Source organism: Stegodyphus dumicola, chromosome 5 (assembly GCF_044657685.1).
Source record: "Stegodyphus dumicola isolate Sdum_Otavi_A_Nest chromosome 5, ASM4465768v1".
In the NCBI taxonomy this organism is placed as follows: Eukaryota; Metazoa; Arthropoda; class Arachnida; order Araneae; family Eresidae; genus Stegodyphus; species Stegodyphus dumicola.
In genome coordinates, this window is record NC_140772.1 from 141,674,148 (window position 1) to 141,699,956 (window position 25,809).

General features: G+C 33.3%; 1 protein-coding gene across 4 annotated transcripts in view; it reads right to left on the bottom strand.

Annotated features, from left to right (window-relative positions):
- LOC118181300 (uncharacterized) overlaps positions 1-25,809 on the bottom strand; it is a 243,838-nt gene that overhangs the window by 20,526 nt on the left and 197,503 nt on the right. For all 4 annotated transcript variants that reach the window (XM_035350406.2, XM_085817136.1, XM_085817135.1 and 1 more), the window contains exons 16-18: positions 20,391-20,519; positions 2,833-2,976; positions 2,155-2,236 (exon numbers count right to left, since the gene is read on the bottom strand). In XM_035350406.2, the coding sequence (XP_035206297.2) occupies positions 2,155-2,236; positions 2,833-2,976; positions 20,391-20,519 (355 nt within the window). The remainder of the gene's footprint in view (positions 1-2,154; positions 2,237-2,832; positions 2,977-20,390; positions 20,520-25,809) is intronic.

The following is a 25,809-nucleotide window of genomic DNA, read 5'->3' on the forward strand; positions in this document are numbered from 1 at the left end:
TACTCATCTCTTGTGTTGTAGCATCGAGAGTCTCGAGAGTACGCAGAGTTCCGAGAATGACCGAACCAAGTTGGAAGCTGTACTCTAATGCTTTGCTGTGAAGCTGTCTTCACCATTTCAGCCTGATAGCCTGAAGGCTGTGTTGCTAAATGTTTCAGCATGTTTATCGTAGTTTCTCGATGACTGTAAACCTGTTTTTTGAACTGTCCTGAGAAATACTGGCTAATAAATTGTGTTTTCATTCTTCGTCAAGTATTGTCATTAATCACTCCAAATCCATAAACCCATACAGAAATGCAACAACTGGTGTCAGAAGTAGGATTTGCGAGTGGATGCCAATGACCAGCCTACAAGGAAAAGCCATGGCAGAGGAAGTAAAGTTCATGGACTTCTTAGCAGCTGTAAAAGCCGGGCTAGAAGAGATGATGAAATAAAAGCTGGATATGAAGAGCTGAAAGCTGATCAAAGCTGGATATGATGAGATAAATGCTGGATATGAAGAGATGAGGGCTGAGATGAAAGCTGGAGAAGAAGAGATAAAAGTCGGCCAAGAAAAGCTGCGAGAGCAACTCCTATGGTGAGTGGACAGTGGAACTTACAGAAGAAACTGGAGCCATAAAAGAAGATGTGGAAATGAAAGAAGTGGCATCTGAAGAATCAGAGGATGAAGAAATGAAGGAAGAAGCTGGTGAAGTGTCTGAGAAAGATCAAGAAATGATGGATGAAACATCTAATGTGATTAAAAAGATGAAAAAGAAGCTTTTGATTCTCATGTCCCTGAAGTGGAAGTGGAAGAAAATGGAAATGCGATTATTAAGTTCATAGAAACTGGTAGTGAAGTTACAAAGTCGCAGTTAGCAAGTAATGAACCATCTGACATGTGATGCTGAGATGGGAGAAACTGGTGTACAGCTTAAGCAGAGTGTTTCAATATTGCAAGAAAATACAATCACTTCTCAAACTAAGTATGTGTCTCATGATACCATTTGTACAACTTGATTCTAAACCAGGTTACTTCTGTTCATAAAGAATCGGATTCTATTCAAAACTCCAATGAAAAAATTGGAACTCGTTTTCAAGAAATAGAAGAAAACAAGAGTGTACCAACTGCTAAAAGTACTGAGGTGAACTGTACACATGATGCAAATAAACTATGGAGTGCTCAGCAAACTGTTTCAGATCTTCCTGTGGCTAAAAAGTCTTAAAGGACTGAATCTTCAGACTGTGACATGCAAAACAGAAATACATCTAAGAACTGCAGTAAAAGAATATTTGACCCAGGTAAAACTTGATGAAAAGCCTGAGACTGAAATTCATTCAAAATTTTTTTTTAATTATTATGTGGTTAATTTGTGTGTATAACTTGTACATAGTGTAAATATTTGTTTCTTTAGTTATGTTATTTGTTTGTTTTATTATGTTTCGTTTGTATCCAATTTGGCTTCTGACCAAGGATTGTACTGCCCAGGAGATGCAGTCCTTGGAAGGGGGCACTGTTATGAAATGCCTAGCCCTGTTAAAATAGCTTCCATGCAAGGTGGGTTTAGGGTTGCCATATTTGGGAGAAATCGCCCATTTGGCAACATGCCATATACGAGTGGAGAACCTTCTGGAACAAATTCTTACCAGTTTGGCTCAGAATGTTCTCAAATGCAAGCCAAAAGCCATGTAAACCCTGCTGGTAGGTGGAGCAGAAAATCGATTGCAAATATCTTGAGTGTGTCTCCGAGTTTAACGAGTTGATCGTTAGTCTGGTTGTCAAATGTATCGCTGAGTGCATTGTGAGTTATAGCGTGGAGAGTCTCAAGAGTGTGCTGAATTCCGAGAAAGATCAAACCAAGTCGAGGACTGTACTCTCATGCTTTGCTGTGAAGCTGTCTTCACCATTATAGCCTGAAAGCTGTGTTGCTGATTGTTTCAGCATGTTTATTGTAGTTTCTTGACGACTGTTAACGTGTTTTTGCAGCTATCCTGAGTAATACTGGATAATAAATTGTGCTTTCATTCTTCATCAAGTTTTGTCATTACTCCAAATCCACAAACTGGTAGAAATGTAACAATATATATAATCAAAATGAAAAAGTATTTGAAAAGACTTATATTTAAAAAATTGTTATGAATAAAAATTAAGTATATAAAATTTTAATTACTCACCACTGCTAGCTACATTTTGAGTTTTCTTTAAAGTATCTTTCTCTCTTTTCAATGTACATAATTTTTGTTCAATTTCCTTCAGCTAAAAGAACACGATTATCAAAATGTAACACAATATTTATTCAAAAAATAATATAAATTCTAAAATTTTAAAACCACTTAAGAATAATACAACTATTAAAGCTAAGTAAGTTAATTAATTGAAGCCCAATGGCATAGTGGCTAGCACATCACTCAGCAGCAGCACAGGTCCAGGGTCCGATCCCCTGGACAAGGTTGACTCAGCCTTTCATCTTTGAGTAGGTCGATAGAATGAGCAGCAAGTTTGCTTGGCGACTCCTGTGACAAGCTGATCACTTGTCCAGGGTATATGCTCATGCACCCCAAGGCCCATGGTCAAGAAAGCAGATATCAGAGCACTGAAGGTCATGGCTCACTAAAGGCTGTTGTGCTACTGAGTTTAGTTTTTTCATTAATGAATTGACACAAAACATTCAACAAGCCATAATTCATAGCTGAAACTTTAAAGACACAAAACATGATAAAACAATTAAACAATGAATTAAAATCTTATAAACACATACACAAACATACACACAAAAATAAATAAATGAAAATAAAATCTATTATATGTTAAAAAAAATCAAACTTTTCAGTTATTAAAGATTTAAGAATTACCTTATTTGCTGCTTGCTGGTAGGAAACTTTGCGCAGCTTACGAACACTTTTTCGTGCTGTCATATCATTAGCAAGCTTAAATGCAGCAGATGCAATTTTACTCTGAATTTCATAGTGGAGTTCTAAGTCGTTTAATGTCTGTCTCTGAAATACAAATATAAGAAAATCAATGAATTTGTGGAATAAAATACATAAACAATGCAGATTTTAAGCAGCTGTAATTTATCACAGTAAGTATGATACTTCAGCTGAAACCCTGACATTTTGATTAAGGAAATATTATTCAATATGAACTATACTTGTTTAACCAAAAGAAACTACTCTTCTCATGTCTCTTTATAAACAGACTTAAAAAAAAAAAAAAAAAAACTCAACACATAAAGCACATTAATTTTTATCTTTGTATAAAATAAGTGTTGGGGGAAATTTTATTATTTAGCAATTATCCTCCGTTACATTGCAATTATTCTTTATTACACATTTTAACAACTACCTAATAGTACTGTGTCATTATGCTTATAAAAGAGCAAATCTTTGCGAATGACAGCTTCTGTTAAATTTTTGTAACGCTATTACATAAACCCTGTTACAGAATGCTGTGAATAATTATTATGCAAGTTCCTTAATGGGAAAAGAAAGCTGTCTTTTGGAAATTTGACAAAGCTAGATATTCATAGAAATCTAACTGAGTCTCAATATATTTGAAAGGACTAAATTTAAAGATTGCTCATGTTTGACTTAAATAGCTGATAATTTTAATGTTGGTTTTAGGACATAATCAATAATTACACTAACCTCATAAACACAAGCTCCATCACTTAAACATGTGCAATGAGCCTAAAAAACATCAAATAAAGAGCTTGAAGAATTGAAATTTATTTTTAGTACATGTGGATGCCTGGTCAAACGCATATTTATTTGTGATGAATTGTTAAACAAGAGCAAACTGGTGAAGGAAGAAATGCAATGTTCCATTGAATAATCTTGAATCTTCCAAATACCTAAATATCATAAATAAAATACGTTTATGAAATAGGACTTAATATGTAACCTAGGACTTCTCAATTATAGTTTTTTTGGAAACTTTTATGGTAGAGGGAGGTTTTTTTGTGTACGATTCTCTATGATCCAGAATGAAAGCATGAACTCAAAAAGAGGATACACATTTTAAATACTTGTTGTACCTAAAAATACATTAATTTTCTGAATAATTAAGTAATTAATTTTCTGCATAAAATATATGCATACAATTTATGCATTTTCTAACAATCTTTTCCATCTCTCTTTAACATGGATTACACTTCAGGTGAATCTATCACAAGAAAATTATGAAATAAAGAATATGGCAAAACTAAATTCTGTAGCTGAGGTACAGAAAAAATGACACTGGAAATGTTATGCATACTTGCCAACCTATGACACTCAAAAATCAGGAGATTTAAGAAATTAGGAGATTTTTCACAATGTTAAAAAGACTTTTTTAATGATAAAAATATAGTTTTTAATAATGAATTAACTTTAAATAGTTACTAATTCTTAAATGCAAGCAACACAAAAATACCTTACACATAAAAAACATTTTTATTACTTGCATCGTTTAAACACAAACAAACAAACAACAAAAAAAAAAAAAAAAAAGACACTTTCATCAGTTTTCGTACAAATATTATGAATAGTTCAGATTTTGCTTTCATTAAGAAAGAAACTTCAGAATTTTATTCATAGCAACTGCCACGTAGGCCTGCTTTTGCTAATAAAAGTTTTTTCTAATGTGCCATTACTAATATTAGATCTAAATTTAGTCCTCATTTTCGTAACACTGAAAATCCTCTCACACTCTGCATTACTATGGGGAACAGTCAAGATGGCCAACATAATTCTAGACAGTTCACTATACTTTAAAATTCCATCAGCACCTTTCAGTTTTCAAATTAAACTCCACTGAGTGTCAATCCTAGCTGATTTTATAACTTCATCCAAGTTTTCTAATTGTAAACCGCAAAATTGCGACTGCATTATTATAAGTGGCAATATCAATATCATCATCTTTCATGACTAAATGAAGTAATGCAGGAAATCTGTTCAAAAAGTACCTTATATCAGAAAAAGATGCATTTGCTAGAGCAAAATCATCAGCAACTTTAGCATGCAAAATCACTTCATTGTTGACTGGAAATTTATGTAGTATGTAATCAGATACTCAACAGAAGTAACTTCTAACAGAAGATAAAACTTATTTTTGTCTTCTTCTGAAAGTTCTTTCACTACTTTTGTAGTTGCAGCTCCTATTACCATATCATCTTCCTTCTGATTTTCTATTTCACCATAAATCACATCATGTATAGAATTACAAGACAAAACACAGACTGGTTTTACAAACTTTGATAAAATGTCTTTAAACAGATCATAAATCATTGATTGCAAAACATTAATTAATGGAATTCTGCTTTGTACAACTATGTTAAGAACACTGAATGATGGCAAAATGAATTGTAAATAAAAAGCAAAAAGCTTTGTTAAGATCCGAAGGAAAAAACATAAATATTCTTCACAAGATAAACATACAGTAAACACATCTGCAAATCTGAATTTTCCTTTAAGATGCCTGCAACACCAGTCAGGTGCATTATCGGCACCAAGTGCTAAGCAATTATCCAGAGGAACAGCATTTTCTTTTAAAGTTTTAATAATTAGCTGTGCTATATTAAAGCCTGTTGAATGTCCTTCTAAAGTGAGGACAGAAAGTAAACTGCACTCAATTTCTGAAGACTCTGGATTAAAAAAAGAAACAACAATTGGATACAGTTTTGAATCGGTATCATTGCTTCCCTCCGTAGAGAGGCAGAACAAAGCTGTTTTAATGCAATCAATAACTAAAGATTTATTTTTCAAACCCATTTTTTTAACAACTGCACCTGTTTTGGTCCTTGCACTTGAGTATTTCTTAGCAATTTCACTATCGGGAAACATTTTTTAAAATAAAGCTGCAGCGTGATCCGATGCATTCAGTGGCAGGTTATGCTCCAGTAAAAAAGCAGAGAACAGACATTCTGCATTAATAACTTTTTGGTCCCTTGTTTCCAATGAAAAATTTAATTTTTCGTTTTTTTTTCAAAACAACTCATGTTGTCCTTGTGTTTTTGTGTACGCACATGTTTGAGAACATCCGCCCTTCCACCATGCGAAATCAAAAAATCGCAACGGCAGATGCGATTTTTCGACTTCGCATGAAAAAATCGCAACGACAGATGGTACACATCGCAAATTTATTACATTTCCTTGAGAAAATAACGGAAGGAAAGTTAACTGTGTACAATTTTTGAAACGTACACGAGTATTTCACCTTTCTTGCAGACATAATAAAAGATGATAATTTCTAAAACTATTTGCCGAAGGCACGTGTACTCGCATAACTCAGGACAAGATGAACGAAATAACTAAAGAAAATCCAAATAACAGCCTTGAGCTTGCTTTGTGCTCATTGGCTAATATATGCCAGACGACATGCAGTGGAGAACTGGAGAAGGACATTTCTGGATACGTATATGCTCTCACTCACAAAGCAGAAAGTTCTCATCTGATTCCGAAGGTTTTGTTTTAGATATAATCTATTTATTTATTTATTTATTTTTGTTCATATAACGAAGTATTAGGTCAAGTTCCATAAAAATTGTGAGAAATTTTAAGAATAAGTCGGGAGAAATATATTGTAAATCAGGTTGGCAGGAGAGCGGTTGAAAATCGGGAGAGTTGGCAACTCTGGTTATGTTATAAATGTTGAAACATTTTCCATGGGGAAACAGCCAAAATAGTACCAAGATGTACAATATATATAACATTTTCCAAATGATTCATTGAATATACAGTAGACTCTCGATCATTCAGGTTAACGTTGAGGAAGCAAGTCATATATAATTGAAAAACGTGTCATGAGCAAGTCAACAACAGTATAAACTAATTTTTCCTTTATTTAATTTTTCATACTTTGACAACATTGTACATTGATCATCAAAATTAAAGGATAATGAGAAAAAAATATGCTCATTAACTTAATGCTGCAAAAAATGCTCAATGCTGTAATTATTTATGTTAAATTTTAACACAAAACTGCACTTCCATCCATGCTGGAAATATGCAAATTCGGTGAATGACAATGTGGTATGCAATGGACACATGTTGGAATTACCGTCTGTAGTGTTGTTTAAAGTGAACATGGTTTCTGAGCGTGATCAGTATTCAGTAGTTATGGCTCAGAGGTATCATTTAAGTGAATATCAAAAGTGGTGTGGTGTTGGTGTATTTAATTATGGCAAAGCACACTAGGGCTATCTGCCTAAGGGGAGGGATGCCTTTCGTGGAGGACTTTCTAAGGGAAACTGGCTCGTATACACGTTACACATGGGGAAAACCACGAAAACGCCCATGCAGCCAGCCCGTTCGCGAGATTCGAACCTCGGACTGAACTACCAGTGTTCAGTGGCTTTACCGGTCGGCCGCTGTGTCAAAAGTGGTGAACAATTGGTAGAATCGAGGGAGGTCAAATGCAAATGGAGATTGCCCAAGAGTTGAATATCCCTCAAGTGTCATATCAAGAATTTAGAGCTTCTAAGCACAGGATCAGATGACAGACAGCCTGGTCAGGGGTGACTAAGAGCAACAACTAGATTAGAAGACAATTTTCTATCATTGTTGGCTTTAAGAAACCACAAAGCTACTACAAAAGATTTGGTTTTAGACCTTCAGGCTGCCACAGGAACTCTAATTAGTCATTCTACTAACTGAATGAAGACTCTATGTGAGAAAATTCTATGTAACAAAATTAGACTCTATGTGAGAAAAACCAATGGTTCATGTCCTACTCACTCCAGCTTACAAAAGAGGCCATTTAAACTAGTCATGTCCAATGGAGACAAGACGACTTGGCCAGAGTATTGTTTACTGACGAGTCCAGTTATAGTCTGAACAGTGATTCTAGATGTGTTTTGATCTGGACAGAGGAAGGAACACACAACTTGCCTTCCCTTGTGTTTAAAATATTTTGTTTCCCAGATTGCAGTTTAATAATTTAGGGGTGATAAATGGCCACACTAAGCTGCATATCTTTAAAGGAGGTTCTGTAACCACTCAGAGATATGTGGATGAAGTACTGGAACACCAAGTTAGATTGTTTAGGAGTGCTGTTGGCCCAGAGGTTCCCCCCCCCCCCGATGGATGGCATACTGAGCTTATGTGGTGTCAGAATACTTTCAAACAGAACATATCATTCACCCCACTCACCCAACTTGATCCTGACTCAGAATATGCAAGATGCCTTAGGATGCCAAATTCTTCCCTGGACCCTCCAGGAGCTGAAAAGTGCACTTTTAGAAGAGTGCCATGCAATTCCGCAAGACAATCAACACTTTGGCAAAGTGTACGAAATCAAGATGTGAAGTATGCATATCTGTATGAAGTGAGCATACACCATATTAAAGAAAAATTTTTATCATTTTTCCATCATTTTCCAATTGTCATAAGTTTGGCTTTACTGCAATCAATGTATCAATCAATGTATTTTATGCTAATTAATTCTTTGGTACAAACTTCTATTACAGTACAAAGTCTTTAATCCAGACTAGTCGGGACTTCGGCGATTCCCGATTAGGGGTTTCTCCGAATTATAGATCATCAAATTAAATCTGGTAAGATGGCATGCAGAAATTTTTAAAAAATTAAAAATATGAAACCATAATTTATGAAATAAAGAGCAATTATGATCAAAATTTACAAAAAAAAAAAAGCTTAATATTTATTTGTTTACTTTATTAAACATTTCTTTTAATGTAAGTTGTTTAAGTTGTTTCGTTTTATGTGCTAATACTTTCTCTTTAATTCTATAAACAGACATAATTTCTTGTTCAGTTACACAGTTCCGCTGTTCAAGTCCTGTAATTGCTGTGCCGAGAAAACTGACTAACTTGTCAATCGAAATTTATTTCGCCTTCACTAACCTCTCTGTCACTTTCTTCATGCCTTTATCAATTTTTTGCAGCAATTCCACTTTTTGTTTGATGGACATCGAAACATGCTTTCGCTTTGTAGATCCTTTGGCAGCTCCAGAATCGAAAACTCTTTTTGACATAATCGAAAGTTCAAGCTTACTTTTTATAAAACTGCTCTAACAGTCTGCAAAAAATAATAAGCCGAATCCAATTAGAAGATTAAGGAACAATGCAATCTGCAACATTAACTGAAATAGATAATTAGATAATTTTAGCCTAGCTTTTACCGTCCGTTATACATTAAACGCATATGCGTATGCATAAAGGTTATATGCGCATACGTAAACGCTATGCATGTGCAGAAAGTTTGTAGCTTTGAGGTCCAGATTATAGATCATTCCTGATTATGGATGTCCGGATTAAAGACTTTGTACTGTAATAATTTTTCATCAAGTATCAATTACATTTTAATTCTGCCATTATCCTCTAATTTTTATGACCAGTGTATTTTTAGTTTAAATTTTAAGAATATTAAAAATGCAGATGTACTGCCTTTTCATAATTAGGTGGATTGTATATTTTTATTATTTAAGTGGAATGCCTACTTTATTTTGATAATTTATTCCTTGTTTACATTTTTTTACTGGAGAATTGACTGAACGAATAAAATTTAGATAGTTTTGTAACATGGTGACTTAAACAACATGATCATTTTAAAGGTACATTTATTGAATTAACTATTATTCTGAAAATGGAATCGCTTTTTAAAAAATCTTACCTATGACAGCTAATTTTACGAAGTGCTTTAATGGCTTGAATGGCTTATTATTAAAAGGAAATAATGTTAAGGAAAAGAACATATCTAATTTTACTAATTTATGCAGAATTTATTTTCAATTAACTGAAATAGATAACAAAATATGCTCTTTATTACTAGATGATGAAAAATACCAAAATGAATGCATAATAACAGAATATACCAAAACTTTCATAAAAGCAGAAGTAAGCGTAGAAATGTATTTTAACATAATTTTAAAGGCTGAAAGTTCTGTTAATTCTTCCTCCATTCAAAAAGGAAAGGTAAAATTGACTAAGATCAAAGTTTTGAAGTTTGGTGGGAAAATCAAAAAAGATTGGCTTCCTTTTTGAAGCCAACTCAAAAGAATACATGAAGACAATTATCACCACCAGCTTCTATTTCACAGTAAAGTGCATTCGTTTTAAAGTTAGATTTTTAATTTTTTTAATTATACTGAGCAACTCTGAATAGCAAAGCTGTCAATCATAAATTTGATATTGAGTATGAATAACTTTATCTAAATTTTAAGTTTAGAATTTCTTCCTTTCATCGAGTTCATTGATGGTGAAAATTCTGCCACCATGAAAACTTTCTATAGTGCTGCGATGTAATTTTAACAGCCACTTCAACTGGATCATTTGCGTTGAATTTTGCAAAGTGAAGTGCGAGATAGCGACAGCAATTATTTAAATTTTTTGAAGATGTCACTATCAAAAATTGGAATTTATACAAGACTGCAAATGAATTTTGTTGAATATTTTTAAGTTTAAAGAATTATATTCAGAAATGCACTCATGTACGAAATTGATTGTATTAAGTTGAAAATTTTGATAGTTGTTACTGGATTATTTCACTGGACTATTTAAGTAGCTATTAATAATGTATTCTTTTCAGATTTGTAACTATGAATTTCTTCACACAATGGATCAAGAATAAAAATCACTAGGGAACTTTTATTTATAAGTGAATAAATGAAATAAGAAGATTAGTATCAAAGAAGCAATAGAAGCATATCTTTGCAAGTTCCAATCTCGCTAACATCCCAGGTTGCAGGTTGTTCAGCTGAAACTTTGTTTAGACTTAACTAGTGGGAGTTCCACCATAGCCTGAAAAAAACTGGTCTGTTTCTCAAATGCAATTAAATGTAGAAGTTCCTAAGGAAAGAAAAGAGGAATTATTTACACAATTTTTGGTTGATGAGTTGTTTGTGACATCTCTTTCTTACCTTCTGATTTATAGTGCGAGTGGCATAAATCAAAGCACAATATACTTAGTCCAATTGTAGAAAATAATACCTTAGTTACCTCAATTGCTTCTGATAAAAATGGTAATTACATCGTTTTACTAGATATTCGTGAATTATTTGTCTTACAGCTTGGATACTGCATTTGCTTCAAAATTCTAGACATCCAAATCGCAAACTGAAGGAAGAACTATCTGTTCAGGAAATAGAAGCAACTGCAAAAATTGTCAATTGTTCAGAAAGAATCTTTCAGCAAGAATCTATAAAAAGCAGAGTTAAAGACTGTTTGCATTTTCACCGATGAAGAAGGTCGAATGAGACTGATGATGAAACCCCTTCGACAAGAGGATACAGACTATTTCATGTGTCCTATATCTTTACTTTCTGATCATTAAGATGGTGGTATATATGTTTGCTTTATTTTGATTACTTAGGTGGATTGCCTGCTTTGTTTGATTACTTAAAATGGACTGGACACTGGGAGAGAATTATTGAACTGTTCCAGAGTCAAGATAATTGTGTTAAGATTTGCAAAGGTAAAAACAGCTCTAAGTAAACTCATCTGTCCTATGCAATGATTGTATCCTTTGAAAAGGATGGAAAACGAAAGCTTCTTTTCATCTAAACAAAAAAGCTATTGAATATTCATGCTAGTAAAGACATTAAACCTTAAAATTCCTGATAACATAGTTAAAACAAAATGTGGTAGAACAATTTAAAAAACCTTTGTGTCATAATTAAATTATTATTATTTTCTACAATTGGACTAAGTATATTGTAGTTTGATTTATGCTATTTGCACTATAAATCGGAAGGTAAGGAAGGGATGTCACAAACAACTCATCAACCAAAAATTGTGTAAATAATTTTTCCTTTACGTTATTTTTCAGACTTTGGGAATACTGTAGTTTTTGGTTTTTTTACTGGAGAACCAACTGAATGAATGAAATTCAGATTGCTTTTAACAACACAGAAAAACAAATAATAAATTTCCATGCACATTGTATGTGTTTATATCTTAAAAAAATTCATTGTTTTATGTTGATTTTGAGAGCATTTAAACATTTGTTGAATTCCACTGCATATTTTTTGAAGTACTATTTTTCATTGTATTCAAATCCCTTTTCAATGAAGTCTAATAGTTTCAACAAAAGCTATGGTTACCAGCTCGAAATGGATGTTAGATGCTTCGCACACTAGTTGATTAGGAATACTTCAGTTCCTATTTGAAAGATTTCGATTGCAAAAGTACATAGATTTGTTTTATAACCGAACCACCGAATGCTATGATTGATGATCTGTAAATATTGTACATATTACAGGTTACATTTTAAAGTGATTGATGTCGATTTTTAGCAATCTTAGAATATTTTGAAACAGCTGGTGCATAACGCCGAAAATTGGATTCAGCACAGACAGAACAAGGTAAGACTAAATTTTCTAATTTGTAGAGCAACAACGGCAGAAGAGTCTGTTGTTAAATTAAAATCGAAAAGAAAAGTTATCAGGACCACCGTGTCCAAGATTCTAAAAAAAATCGAATCGGAATTGAATAAAGAAGAAATTGACACAAGTACATTAGAAAAATGTTTAGACCAATTAATCATGAAATCGAAAACTCTGAGTGAATTAGATGCTCAGATAGAGCGTGACCTGAAATCAGAGGCGGAAGAGTTTGAAACAGAAATTCTATCTTGTATTGAATACGAAGAGAAAATTCAGTTATGGCAATTCAGAGCAAATAAAAAATTGATAGAATTAAATAAAGTAACAAATTCAGATAATGAAAACTTTCTTAACGAAACTAATTCTAAAATCGAAAGCAGTAAATGTACCCGTCTGCCAAAATTAACCATCGCTAAATTCTATGGAGATTATACCCAGTGAACAAGTTTTTGGAACTCTTTCAAAGTAGCAATCCACGATAATGAATCTTTAACAAAGATCGAAAAATTTAATTATTTAAAATCGTACTTATGCGGCAACGTTGCAATCGCGATAGAAGGCTTTTGTATTTCGGAACAAAATTACAATGAAGTTATCGAAATACTTAAACAGGTTCGGCAGGAAAAATATTATAAACTCACACATGCAAAAACTCCTGAATCTTACCCCAGTAACCAAATCCAGAAAAACTTTAAAACTTCTCAAAATTGGTGACACTACAGAAACTCAAATATGCAGCTCGAAATCATTAGAAGTCACACCAGATAAATACAGTTATATGTTGATTCCAGCCCTAATGAAAACTCTGCCATCTGATATAACCTTAGAATTTAATCGTAAAACGGATTCGTCATCCTTTTTTAATGTTGACGAATTATTGCAGTTTGTTCGTTTAGAATTGGAAAGTCGGGAGAGAAGCCATCTTTTGCTCTCCACTCATAAATCAGAAAGCACTTCCTGTGTTTATAAAGAGAAGGGTGGGAAGAGGAGTATGTTCATTCCACTTACCAGCTCTTGGCACCCCTTAAAGAAAACAAAAATACTAATTGCTGTCTGTTTTGTAATACATCCAAACATGTTACTGAAGACTGTGAATCACTGACAGTTGATGAGAAGAGAAATTTATTACGTAAACATTCTCAATGTTACCTTTGCCTGAAATCAAACCACCCCATAAAGCACTGTCGAAGCTCGTCTGCTCCAAGTGCAAAGGTCGACATAACCGTTCAATATGCTTTCGCCCTGAGAAAGAACTAAATGAAAAAAAAAAATAAAAGTATAGAAGATTCGCATGTTCTTTCAGCACTCTCTTACAGCAATATTAAAACTATTTCCCTTCAAACATGTTGCGTAACACTTCAAACAACTACGCAGTCGGTTTTCATTAGAGCTCAACTGGACTCAGGTAGTATGCATTTCTTCCTGAAAAAAGAAATCGCGGATAAATTGAAGCCTCCTATTATACGAACATAGACTCTTTCGGTATTTACGTTTGGAAATAAAATACCAATTAGAAAAACATTTGACATTGTTAAGATCAAATTACAGAACAAGGAAACACCGAATTTGAAAATTGAATTAGAAGCTCTCGTGACTGAACAAATTTCAAGTTCTGATTTGCCACCTCTTAATCGTAATAGACACATTTTAAGCAAACAGAAGGTTTACAACTCACAGACTCTTGGGATTCCAAAGAAAAAAATACTCTTTTGATAGGAACTGATCATTATTATGATATAGTGACTGGGAAACTTAAGCGTTTAGACAAACATTTAGTAGCTGCTGAAACGTTATCCGGTTGGTCTCTGTTGGGTTACACTAAAGGTACAACGTTTAATTCCACAGCCTTTAATACCATAGTTGAGGAAGATATAATATCTGATTAGATACAGAAATTTTGGGAGCTTCAAAGTTTAGGTATAAACCCTGAAAATAAATCATCCAACCCATTAGACAATACTATAATGGAAAAATTCGAATTGGAAATTTTATACAAAAATTCTCGTTACAAGGGTTAGGCTGCCATGTAAGTCTAATAGAAAATATGAGTTACATGATAATAAAGCGATTGCGCTGAAACGATTTGAGAAACTTATAAAGCGGTTTTAGGAATAACCCCAAACTTTTTTATTCGTACCAAACTATTCTGCAAGATTATTTACAACAAAACATCATTGAACTAGTTGTTCCAGACATTGTTGATAGTGGATCTCAAATCACATTTTATTTGCCTCGCAAAGAAAAGAAATCGTTCGCAATGATTGAACTACTAGTAAATACATATTGTATTCGACGCATCTTCACATGGACCTGGTGAAATTTCGTTGAATGACTGCTTGCATATTGGTCCAAATTTGTATCCTGACATTTTTGAACTTCTATTAGCCTTCAGGCTTCATCTTGTAGCATTTACAAGTGATATAAAGCAGGCTTTTCTTCAGATAGAAGTAGATGAGAAAGACAGAGATGTAATGCGTTTTCTGTTTACAAAAATTTTACACCATTTGATGATCCACAAAATTTCATAACTTATCGGTTCACTCATGTGTTATTTGCAGTAAAGAGCAGTCCGTTTTTACTGGCTGCAACCATTAAACACCATTTGAAACAATATGAGAAAACCTACCCTGCCACTTGCAAATTTCTAAATGATCACATTTATGTAGATGACATCATTGGAGGACACCAAAACGTTCAACTTGCTTTCAATACCAGTTTAGAATGCATTAGCATTTTTAGAGACGCTAGTATGATTCTACATAATTGGCGCACCAATTCTCAAGAACTGCACGAATTATGGATTAAAGAAGATACTGAATCTAGCCATATTTCGGAAGCTAGAAATCCTCCATTGAAAGTGTTAGGAGTCGCTTGGGACAACCAAGGTGACATAATTTACTTTGATGTAAAAAATTTGATAACATTTGTATCAAAAGAAGTTAATACTAAAACGTTTTGTCCTACAAGCAATAGGACAAATTTTTGATCCTGTAGGTCTACTATCACCATTTGTACTTAGAGTCAAAATCATATTGCAACAAATTTGGACACTTGCTTTAGACTGGGATGATGAACTACCAGAAAATTTATGTTCTGCATGGAAAACCTGGTGCAAAGAAGTTTCCAATTTAGACAAAATCGGTATTCCCCGATATTATTTTTCTGCACTCGGTAGTAGTGATGTGGAAAAGATTGAGCTCCACTGTTTTTCTGACGCTAGCAAAAAGGCGTATGGTACAGTAGCATATCTGCGTATAATTTGTAGCAATGAACAAATATTTACGGTTTTTGTTGCTTCAAAGACTACAGTAGTGCCTTTAAAACTGCTCACCTTACCTAGGTTGGATCTAATGGGAGCTCTTTTATCAGCCAAATTAGGCATTAGCATCACTAAAGTTTTGAAGTTACAACTTTCTTGTTTTTTCTGGACTGATTCTAAAATCACACTTTTCTGGATAAAAGACTGTGCAAAGAAATTTAACCTTTTCGTTAAAAATCGTATTCAGGAAATACAAAATTTAACATCCCCAGAAAATTGGCATTATTGCTCCGGTAAATGTAATCCTGCTGATTTGGCTTCGAGAGGAGCTAAACTTCATGAGTTGAAACACAATCCTATCTGGTTTCAAGGACCAGAATGGCTTTAGAATGTCATCCGAGTTGTGGCCTCGCCAGAATGAAGAGAAACCTGCCATTGAAGAAGAATTAGAATACTGCAAAAACAATATTTATGAATTTGTGTGCACAGCAGCTGAAAAAAAGACTTATAGACATCTCAAAATATAGTCATTTAGGAAAATTGTTAAAAATAACTGGTTGGATGAAGCAATTTATTGGTAAAATTAGGAAAAGTAACCATGTGACAGGTCCGTTACCGAACGAAGAAATAGTAGATGCTGAAAATTATTGGATTCGATCTGAACAAGAGCGCTTTTATCCCAAAGAAGTTGAGTCTCTGAAGAAAAGCGAATAAAGTCGAAAAGAAATCATCTTTATATCTGTTTAATCAATTTATAGACTAGAATGGGAAACTGAGAGCAGGTGGAAGATTAGAACATTCTAGTTTGTCACATGATGAAAAATATCCGGCAATTCTTTCAAGAGACTTCTGGCTAACGAGTTTGATATTAGAAAGTGCACATGTTAAAATGATGCATGGAGGAGTAGCAACGACTTTAGCTGAAATTCGAAGTCGATTTTGGATCCCAAAAGAACGCCAATTTATCAAGAAAATAATAAACAAGTGTCTTATTTGTAAAAGATATTCATTGAAGTCTGCTGACCAGACCACTTCTCAACTTCCAGAAGATAGAATTAATGAGACACCACCATTCTACGTGTCTGGCTTCAATATCCCTGGACCGATTTACGTAAAAAACATCGAAGGAAGTCAAAAAGCCTATGTAACATTATTTACTTGCACTATCACTAGAGCCATACATTTGGAACTTGTACTGAATCTCAGATTGTTTCTTGATGGCATTCAAAAGATACACATCTAGAAGAGGCAATTGTCGAGTAATTTATTCGGACAATGAAAAAATTTTTAAAAAGAAAAAAAAGGAACTCGAAAATTTCTTTAAACTATTGTCAAATGAGAAATTCCAAGATTTTCTGTCGAAAGAAAGAATCAGTTGGAAGTTTTTAATAGAACGAAGGGCTTGATGGGGAGGCTTCTACGAGAGATTAGTAAAATCAGTGAAAGAGTGCTTAAGAAAAATTCTCGGTAAAGCTTTACTAATGTTTGAAGAATTGTCAACGGTTTTAGCACAAGTGGAAGCTGTTTTGAAATTCTTGTCCTTTGACATATGTGTACAATGACCACAAGGAACTGTTGCCACTGAAGCCAGTAATTTTTTTGATTTTTGGAAACAAAGATTCTGCATTACCTATCAACTTATTGTAACTATATTGTTAAAGATGGCTCTACCAATTCCTCTCTGACCAAAAGAAAGATTTATCAAGATTTATTTGTTAGACAATTGTGGACTAAATGGAAAAAACAGTATTTGATGGATCTTCGGATGGTTCATCAATTAAAAAATCTTAACATTTATGATGATCTTGTATTAATCAAAGGCAACAACAAGTGCAAACTTTTGTGGAACTGTGGCAGAGTGATAAACATTTTTCGTGGTCGTGAGAACAAAGTTCATTCCTGTGAACTAAAAACTGCTGATGGAACAATAATAAAACGACCAGTTCAATTATTATATCTTTTAGAACTTTAAAAACACTTTTTTAATGTTTAATAATATGAATAAGATTGAATATGTTTTATGGTAATTGTTTATTTTGCTAATTTAGTTTCATATTATTAGATTAAGAATAGTTTAGATTTACTGAAGTAGTGTCAAATTGTATTTGATGTTAACATACCTTTTTTAAAACTTAGTATAATGATTATAGTCTGAATATATTTTCTATTCATTTAATATACTTATTAATTGTTTTATAATTATATGTTAAAATACTTATTGAAAAAAAATTTATTGTTGTTAGATTAACAGGGTTCATAGCCACATTTTAGTTAAAAAAATAAGCACCTATAAGCACTTTTCAAGCATATTTTAAGAAAAAAAAATAAGCACCTGTCTAATTACATTATACACAACTGCATAACCTTAAAAGAAAAATTGGAATTGTAATTTAAAATATGAGAAATTCAGTATTTATTAAAAGATAATGAGCATTACTCAACTACGGAAAACAATTACATTCTTTTTTTTTTTTTTTTTTTTTTTTTAATTTTAAATAATAGTTCGATTTACAGAACTAGTTTACTATGAGAGAGAAAAAAACTATGCAGAACTAAATTATATTACAAGATTTAATGATGAAATTTCAGTTCAAAATACAGAAAATAAATAATAATAAGCCATATTTATTATATTCGCTTGGCACCTAAAAATAAATACAATTTATTTTTCCATATTAATATTTAAATAATTTAACTTAAATCAAAATTCTGAACATTTTCTAAATTTTCACTGTATAACAGTTTTCCCTTAACAGATATTGCAAGCAAAATAATTTAAGTAAAAAAAGGAGGAACTTTTCTGAAAACAGAAGACTGGAAATTGCTTCATGCAGTCATCCTTTAACAGTAAAAACTTAACTAACTGGCATACTCGGAAATTGCCGAATACATGAAAATTCCAGATAGTCAAGCGTAACTGGTAACAGAGGAAGGGGGTAGATTTCAGACGTTCTTTAGATTTTTCAGCTAAATAATGCTTTTGACATTTCGACATGTGCATCATACAAAAAATAGCCCAATCGAACTGAAAAATAATCTGCTTTGCAAGCACAGTAAAAATCTTTTATCTCTGCAAAATATCGCAAACGTTATTGCGCAATATGTGCACCTTTATTCTTCCGCACGTGATATTACACAATCGGAATCAACAACTACCAGTATTCGGAAAATAAATAACTAAATAAAGTAAAACACACCTTTGCTTCATCCGGTTTTCACCGTCATGCAGCCATGCGGCATATTTATCGTCGAGCAGGACACGTCGTGCTCCGCACTATATCCCTGCCATACTAATATTGATTAATAAAGAGATTTACCAATCTGGGGTGTTTTTCATTCTAATTTTGAACAGACTGCGTTAAATTTCTGGAATAGAATCATTCTTCGCTTGAGTTGGTAGACCGCAGAACTTTTAGTCCTATTCAATCCAGGTTGGAAAGCTACCCCCCCAAAAAAAAAGTCCTTTGCTTGCTTTGCTGCGAACTGTAACGGTTTCAATAGTCGAGATTTTGCGGAAAATGGGGAGAACCCCCAACTTCCATACTGTAGAATGCATTGGGGGGGGAAGACTATTAGATTATTTTTACTTTATTTATGCCATTCCGAATATTATTCCTTAGAAAACTAATCTGTGTTAAAACACACTTACCCATTTTCGAAGTTTATCTATACTTCAGCAGTTACTGCAAATATATTATTATAAATATTCATACATATGCTCATAACATAAGCATACCGATCATAATAAACGCAAATATGAATTGACCAGGCAGAATGAGAATGTAAATTATTAAAGTCTTGATAGAAATTCAAACGTGTGTAATATTGGGTGGGAGCAAAAGAAAACAGAATGTACTGGAATTTTCTACCGCTTTCACAATTCTCTAAACAATAGAACAACATGCACCCGTCTGTACTCGCACGCACCAAAGGTTATGTTAAAGCAGAGAAAGGGGCAAAAAGTTATTTCTGGGAGTATGTCATCATCTGACATTCAAGGAAGAAAAGTTGTTCATTTAGTTTCGGCTTTGGTACAGGGAAAAAATGTGCGTTCGTTAAAAAAAGAAAACACTAAAAGCAAAAAAAAATAAGTGCTTTAGAGAAAAAGCAAGCACCTATAAGGGCTTTTATATTTTATTTTCAAATATAAGGACTTATAAGCACTTGTAAGGACCACTACAAACCCTGATTAATGTGAACTCTTGACAGAGTTCAGGTGAGAAGTGTGTGGAATCTATTTTGATTGATTGATAGATAGCGGTAGCGTCGGGTGTGAAACACGACGTGCCTTCTGAATTTCCATAGACTTTCCACCGGCAGCTCGAAATGGATGTTTGATGCTTCGCACACTAGTTGATTAGGAATACTTCGGCTCCTATTTGAAAGATTTCGATTGCGAAAGCACATAGATTTGTTTTATAACCGAAACCACCGAAAAAAAGGTTACATTTTAAAGTGATTGATGTCGATTTTTAGCAATCTTAGAATATTTTGAAACAGTGTGCGAGCATGCATGGACACCACCATACACAGATGATCCACAAACTGCATAATTGTTAGCAGACTGTGTTGTCAATAATGAACATACAGTGTATCCTCATACATTGAACTAGACTGAGAGATGAAATCTTATGATGTATAAATGGATGGTTGCTGCCATATATGGATTAATATTGTAATAAGGCAAAGATGGACAATGTGGTAAAAATATAAAAGAAAAACTTGTAGAATTATAGACATCTCTAATACTAAAAATAAAATTCTTGACTTTTTAAAATTCCTTGACCAACCTTCAAATTTATTTAGTACTCACGAATTCAGTAAACTTACATCTTTGCTTTTGGCTCTACAAATAAATTTATCACTCAGGGTAAAAGAAGTTCCAACCCTTCGTCTAACTTGAGGCTGTGCTTCTCCTGGCTGAAAAGGAGTTTCAGGGGGAAGTTCACCAGTAATTTCCTTAAAAAAATAATAAACATTAAATGAGATAAAAATTTTTGAATCGAATTTTTAGTAGTTACTAATTTTCAAATGATATATATGCCAAACAAAACTACTAAACAAAAGACATACACTTAAGAAAAATTATGGTTCAGATTCACAATCATACAAATATGTTAAATTCAAATTTACAGCATAGATACAAAACAATCATTTAACTTAACAAATCAGTATACAGGGTGATTCACTACCAGATTGACAATGTTGCAGGGTGTGTAGGAGGAACAGAGACAACTCCACAATCACATAGGAATGCAGAGTCGCAAATGCCGTAGTTGTGAGAACAAAAAGAACAGAAACAGCAACACATTAATAGGACAGAAAAAATTTTACCGAAAGGTTGTATTGCAACAGGTATTCAAAATTATTCCAGAAATCATCTGGAAGGCCTGACAGTGGTGCAGCATGGAATTTCTTACGTTCTGGAAGATTCCTGGCATGTCATGTATCCTCCCGACAGCTACAGATATCCGGGTGATGAGGTAGTCTGCAACTGAAGGAACGGGCGTCTAGTACACCAAACCTTTCATGCGACTCCAGAAAAAGAAGTCCATGCATGTTAGGTCATGTGATTTTGCAGACCAGTGAACCGCGACCACCATGACCTATCCACTGCTGTCCAAAGGTTACGTCAAGGTGTCGTCAGACGTCAATCATGAAATGTAGAAGAGCCCCCCATCTTGCTGGTACCGCATGAAGCGGCGTAACAACGGAGGAACACCTGCTGCAACAAAAAGTTTGGGCAGGACTTGTTGCAAGATCAGATATGCCCTACTGTCCAAAGGACTGGGCAGAAGTTATGGTCCAATGAGGTAGTCTCCAAAAACGCCGGCCCAAACATTGACCAAAAAATGCTCTTGAGCTGCACGTAGTTGTGTACGATAAGGTTTCTCCAAAGTCCATATATGGGCATTATGCTGATAGAAGGCTCCGGCTCCCTCACATATGAAGTATGCTTTCTCCGTGAACAATACAGACATAGCAAATGTGCTGTCTGTAGCATTCTATTTGCAGGAACAATGTAGCTAAAGTCCTCTGGAGTGGATAATCCTAAGGCTCTAATAATTGGACGCAATGAAAATGGTATGCACTATGTAAAAGATTCTCTCTTTTATTTTTTTGTTTGTATTTTTAAATTTTAAAAAAAATAACGTGTTATACATCCCTCCAGGCCCTTTACTTACATGTTGAGCAAAATGTTACACTATCAACAAAATTAAACAGAAAAGGATTGTTTCCATAGGACAAAAATTTAACAAGATATTTAATTTCAAATTTTATGAGTTTTGATGTTATTTTCAACTTGTATTGAGGAGTCAGTTAATAAATAATAATAGAATCATTTCAGGTCCCCCTTTTTTTTAAACCTTTGGCATTCCGTGATATTCTTTCGCAGTTTATCAGTGTGCAATATTAAATACATTAAAATAGAAATATTTTTAATTTATACACATAAGGTTACAAGTTGCCAAGATTATCAATATTAAAGCCTATTAACAATTTCTAAACTACCAAATTCTGCAAGATTTCATGAATAAGATTTATTAAAAAAATTATGTTTATCAGTAGTTTTCCCAATATGCATAAAAATGCTTGTCACTTAATGCAGTAACATAAAAAATTTCAAAACATCTCTTGAGCTGATATTTTATTTTTAATAAGTAACTAATCCTAAACTGATATTTTATTTTTACCTAGATCCAGAAGTACCAATGCAAGCATTTTGTTCTTCTAATTTGTACAGTCCCTGAATTAAGTCCCAATTATAATATTAAATATCTCGGTCAAAAAAGTCTCTTTTTTTTTTATATGACAATTTCCTAAATATGACTAAATAAAAACTCGAGGAAAGTATGAAAAACAAAATTTCGTAATTTTCACAAAATTGACTTTCTTTTTTAATCTAACATTACCAAAACATAAATATTTGCATCATCTAAAATATTCTTGTGAGCTGAAGTATATTTTTATGACCAACAGTTTCAAAAATGAAGGCCAGCTAAGAATAATTTGTAGATACAATATACAGAACAAAGTCTGATATCCGGGACCTCGGCGATTCCAGATATTATATCATCAGTTTAAATCTAGTAAGATGGCATGCAGAAATTGTAAAATTAAAAATATGAAATCGTGATTTATGAAATAATGAAGTGTTTATGATCTAAAGGACATCAAAATTTACCAAAAAAAAAAAAAAAAAAAAAGCTTAATATTTATTTCTTCACTTTATTAAACATTTCTTTCAAGGTAAGTTGTTTAAGTTGCTTCATTTTTTTAGGCTTATACTCTTTAACCCTTTGCGCCACAGTGTGTCCGGTCTGGACACACCTAAAAATTTCCTTCTGTATGCACAGAAAAATTGAATGAAAAAGGATTTATAGGTTACTCTGAACCTTCTTTATTTATAGTAGATGGCAGCTCAACATAAACCAGTCCATATGTTTTAGCCATGTTTAGCTTTTTAAGACCCTCATTTTTCAAAGAAATCTTCCAGATTTTTTTTTTTTTTTTTTTTTTTGAAAAGAAATTTCTATGTTATTTTTTTGGATGTATGCTAATCTCCTTATTCTGTATTAGTTTTAAAGTTTTACCTTGAAATCTTGCCTTAAATCAAATGGCGAACCCTAGAAGTGCCCAGACCGGGCTCACCGATAATCTACGACATCTGTATTCACCTGTATTGTACGTCTGTATTCTTTGTTTCTTCACATCTCATCGGTCAGTTAATTGACAACAATGCTTGTTTCAGCACTCTTTTCGAAGCTCTATTCAACCAGTGTGCCACTTTGGGTACACCCACAGAATTAAAACGATAAGTGCTATCTTCACAAAATTTTACTTGTGTACTCCTCTAGGCCTAATTAGACTGCCTACCTTTTTTTTTTTTTAATCAAAATTCCAACTTTAAAAGGTAACATGCCAGAAAGGGTTAATTCTGTAGACAGACAATTTCTTGTTCAATCATAAAGTTCCATTGTTTAAGTCCTGCAATTGCTGTATCAAAAATTCTGACTAACTTGCCAACTGATTTTTTTTCTCTTTTTCTATAACCTCTCTGTCACTTTCTTCATTTTTTCTGGCAGTATTTTCTGGATCTAGAACCATACTACAGATTTTACCATTCATTAACTGATTGATGATTGGAGCATTGTCGTCACAATGAAGAACTTCTCTTACGTCATTTTCATTTTATTACTGCTTTTCCACATTTTTTTCCAAAAATCCATTAATTAGAAAATTTCACCTTTGGTTTGCAATATCTGAAAGTCTTCAAATTTTCAGCTATTATCATTATCTTTCTTCTATAAAATATGGTAGCTAGCCATAAATTATGCCAAACATTTTTTAAAGCATCTGGAAACACATCCTCCCACGACCTTACAATGTTCCACACAGCAGATTTTATGCCAAAATATTTCAAAAATTCTTGAATAGTCTTGCCATTATTCAAGTAACTTAACATGTATTTTAAAAATGCTATTTCATATCTGCATTTCATCATGTGCACTATTCTGATATCCATAGGCTGAATGATTGGAAGTACATTTTGGAGGAAAGAATAATACAGATACATTATCTTTCACTAAAACTTTAAGTGAACTATGAGCCAAACAGTTGTCTACAATCAGGTCAATTTTTGAGTCATCAGGTAAACAAACCAAATTCAAATGTTGCCAATCCTTGGGTATGAAATGATTTTCAAACCAATCATTCATTAACTCTTGCGTCATCCATGTTTTTTTACTTGCACGACATTATAACATGAAAATCTTTATTCCTGTAAATGTTTGAGGTCATGTATTCTTTCCAATTGCAAAAAGTTCACGCTTGTGCATTCCTAAAGCACTTGAGCATTCTAAAACTGTTAGACTCAATTTGGAATCTTTGATACTAGTAGAAGCCTTTTCTGTAGAGTCAGCCAAGGTATTTTCTGGTGCCTATTGCCAGAAAACTAGATATTCATCTAGATATGAATAGATATGAAACTAGATATGAATCCATCTGCAAATAAGTTCAGCAGCTTCAATATCAGCTGAAGCTTTTTACTCAAAATTTTTAATTGCTTTATACCACGGCGATTTTGAAATTTGGTTAACCAACCTGTCGAATACGTGTACTCAGTTTTTAAGTTCATTTCTTCATGAGATATTTTGGCTTGAACCATTAGAATTGGACCTGCCAATGGCACGTCCTCGCTGCGATGCTGTCTGACCCATTCAGTCATCACTTTTAGCATAACAAATAATCTTTCTGTTATCCACCACAAGTAGGGTATAGAAATCCATAAAAAATTCAAAATGTTTCTTTTTTTTGTTCTCCTATATCATATACATTTCCTTATGTTATATTACTTCCTTGTCAATACTGACTTTCCAATGCCATACTCCTCACGTAATTTTGAGTACACTCACATATACCTTTATCCATTTTTTGTAGCAATTCCACTTTTTGTTTAATAGACATCAAAGCATGCTTTCACTTTCTGAAACCTGCTGCAACTCCAGAATTAGAAACTCTTTTTACCATAATCAAAGGGTCAAACTTTAATTTTTATAGAACTGCTGCAACAAAAATAGCCTGAAAAAAATAATAATAAGCTGGATCAAATCAGAAAGATAAGGAACAGCACAGTCTGCTATATTAACTGAAATTCCTTGGAATCAAGTAAAGTATAATTTTAGCCTAGCTTAATAGCATATCGCTATACATTATTGGCTATATATCATGAGATTTGAGACAAAAGACAAGTTGTTCTGCTAAATTTTGTCTTGCTTCTATCACCCACTGAGACAATGCCTAAATTGTATTATTTTAGTTATTTATTATACTAACGTCTATTTCTTGCACATGCTTAGGGCTTATCCTATTCCTAAATAAATAAATTTCCACATACACTTAAGGCTTACAGAGGGACAGTGCCAGATATCTCACCACCTGAGTCAATCTCTGCGGGTCCTAAATTCTGCTACCAAGTACCACCCAAAGCTCTAAATTTTTGCCATCCCTAAGTTTTGAGTCACAGTGCTTTCCCTAAATTCTAAAAAAATTGCCATCCCTTAAATTTGTTGCTCAGTGCTTCTCTAAATTCCAAAAATTTTGCCTTCCCTAAATTCAGCCGCCTGGTGCAGCCATATGAGCTCTAGCTCCAGTTATGGGTTTATGTGAATAACAAATCAGTTATTCCTATTTCATTGGCACTTGTAATCTTTTGGCCTATGAGTATCATTTACAAAATCTATTTTTA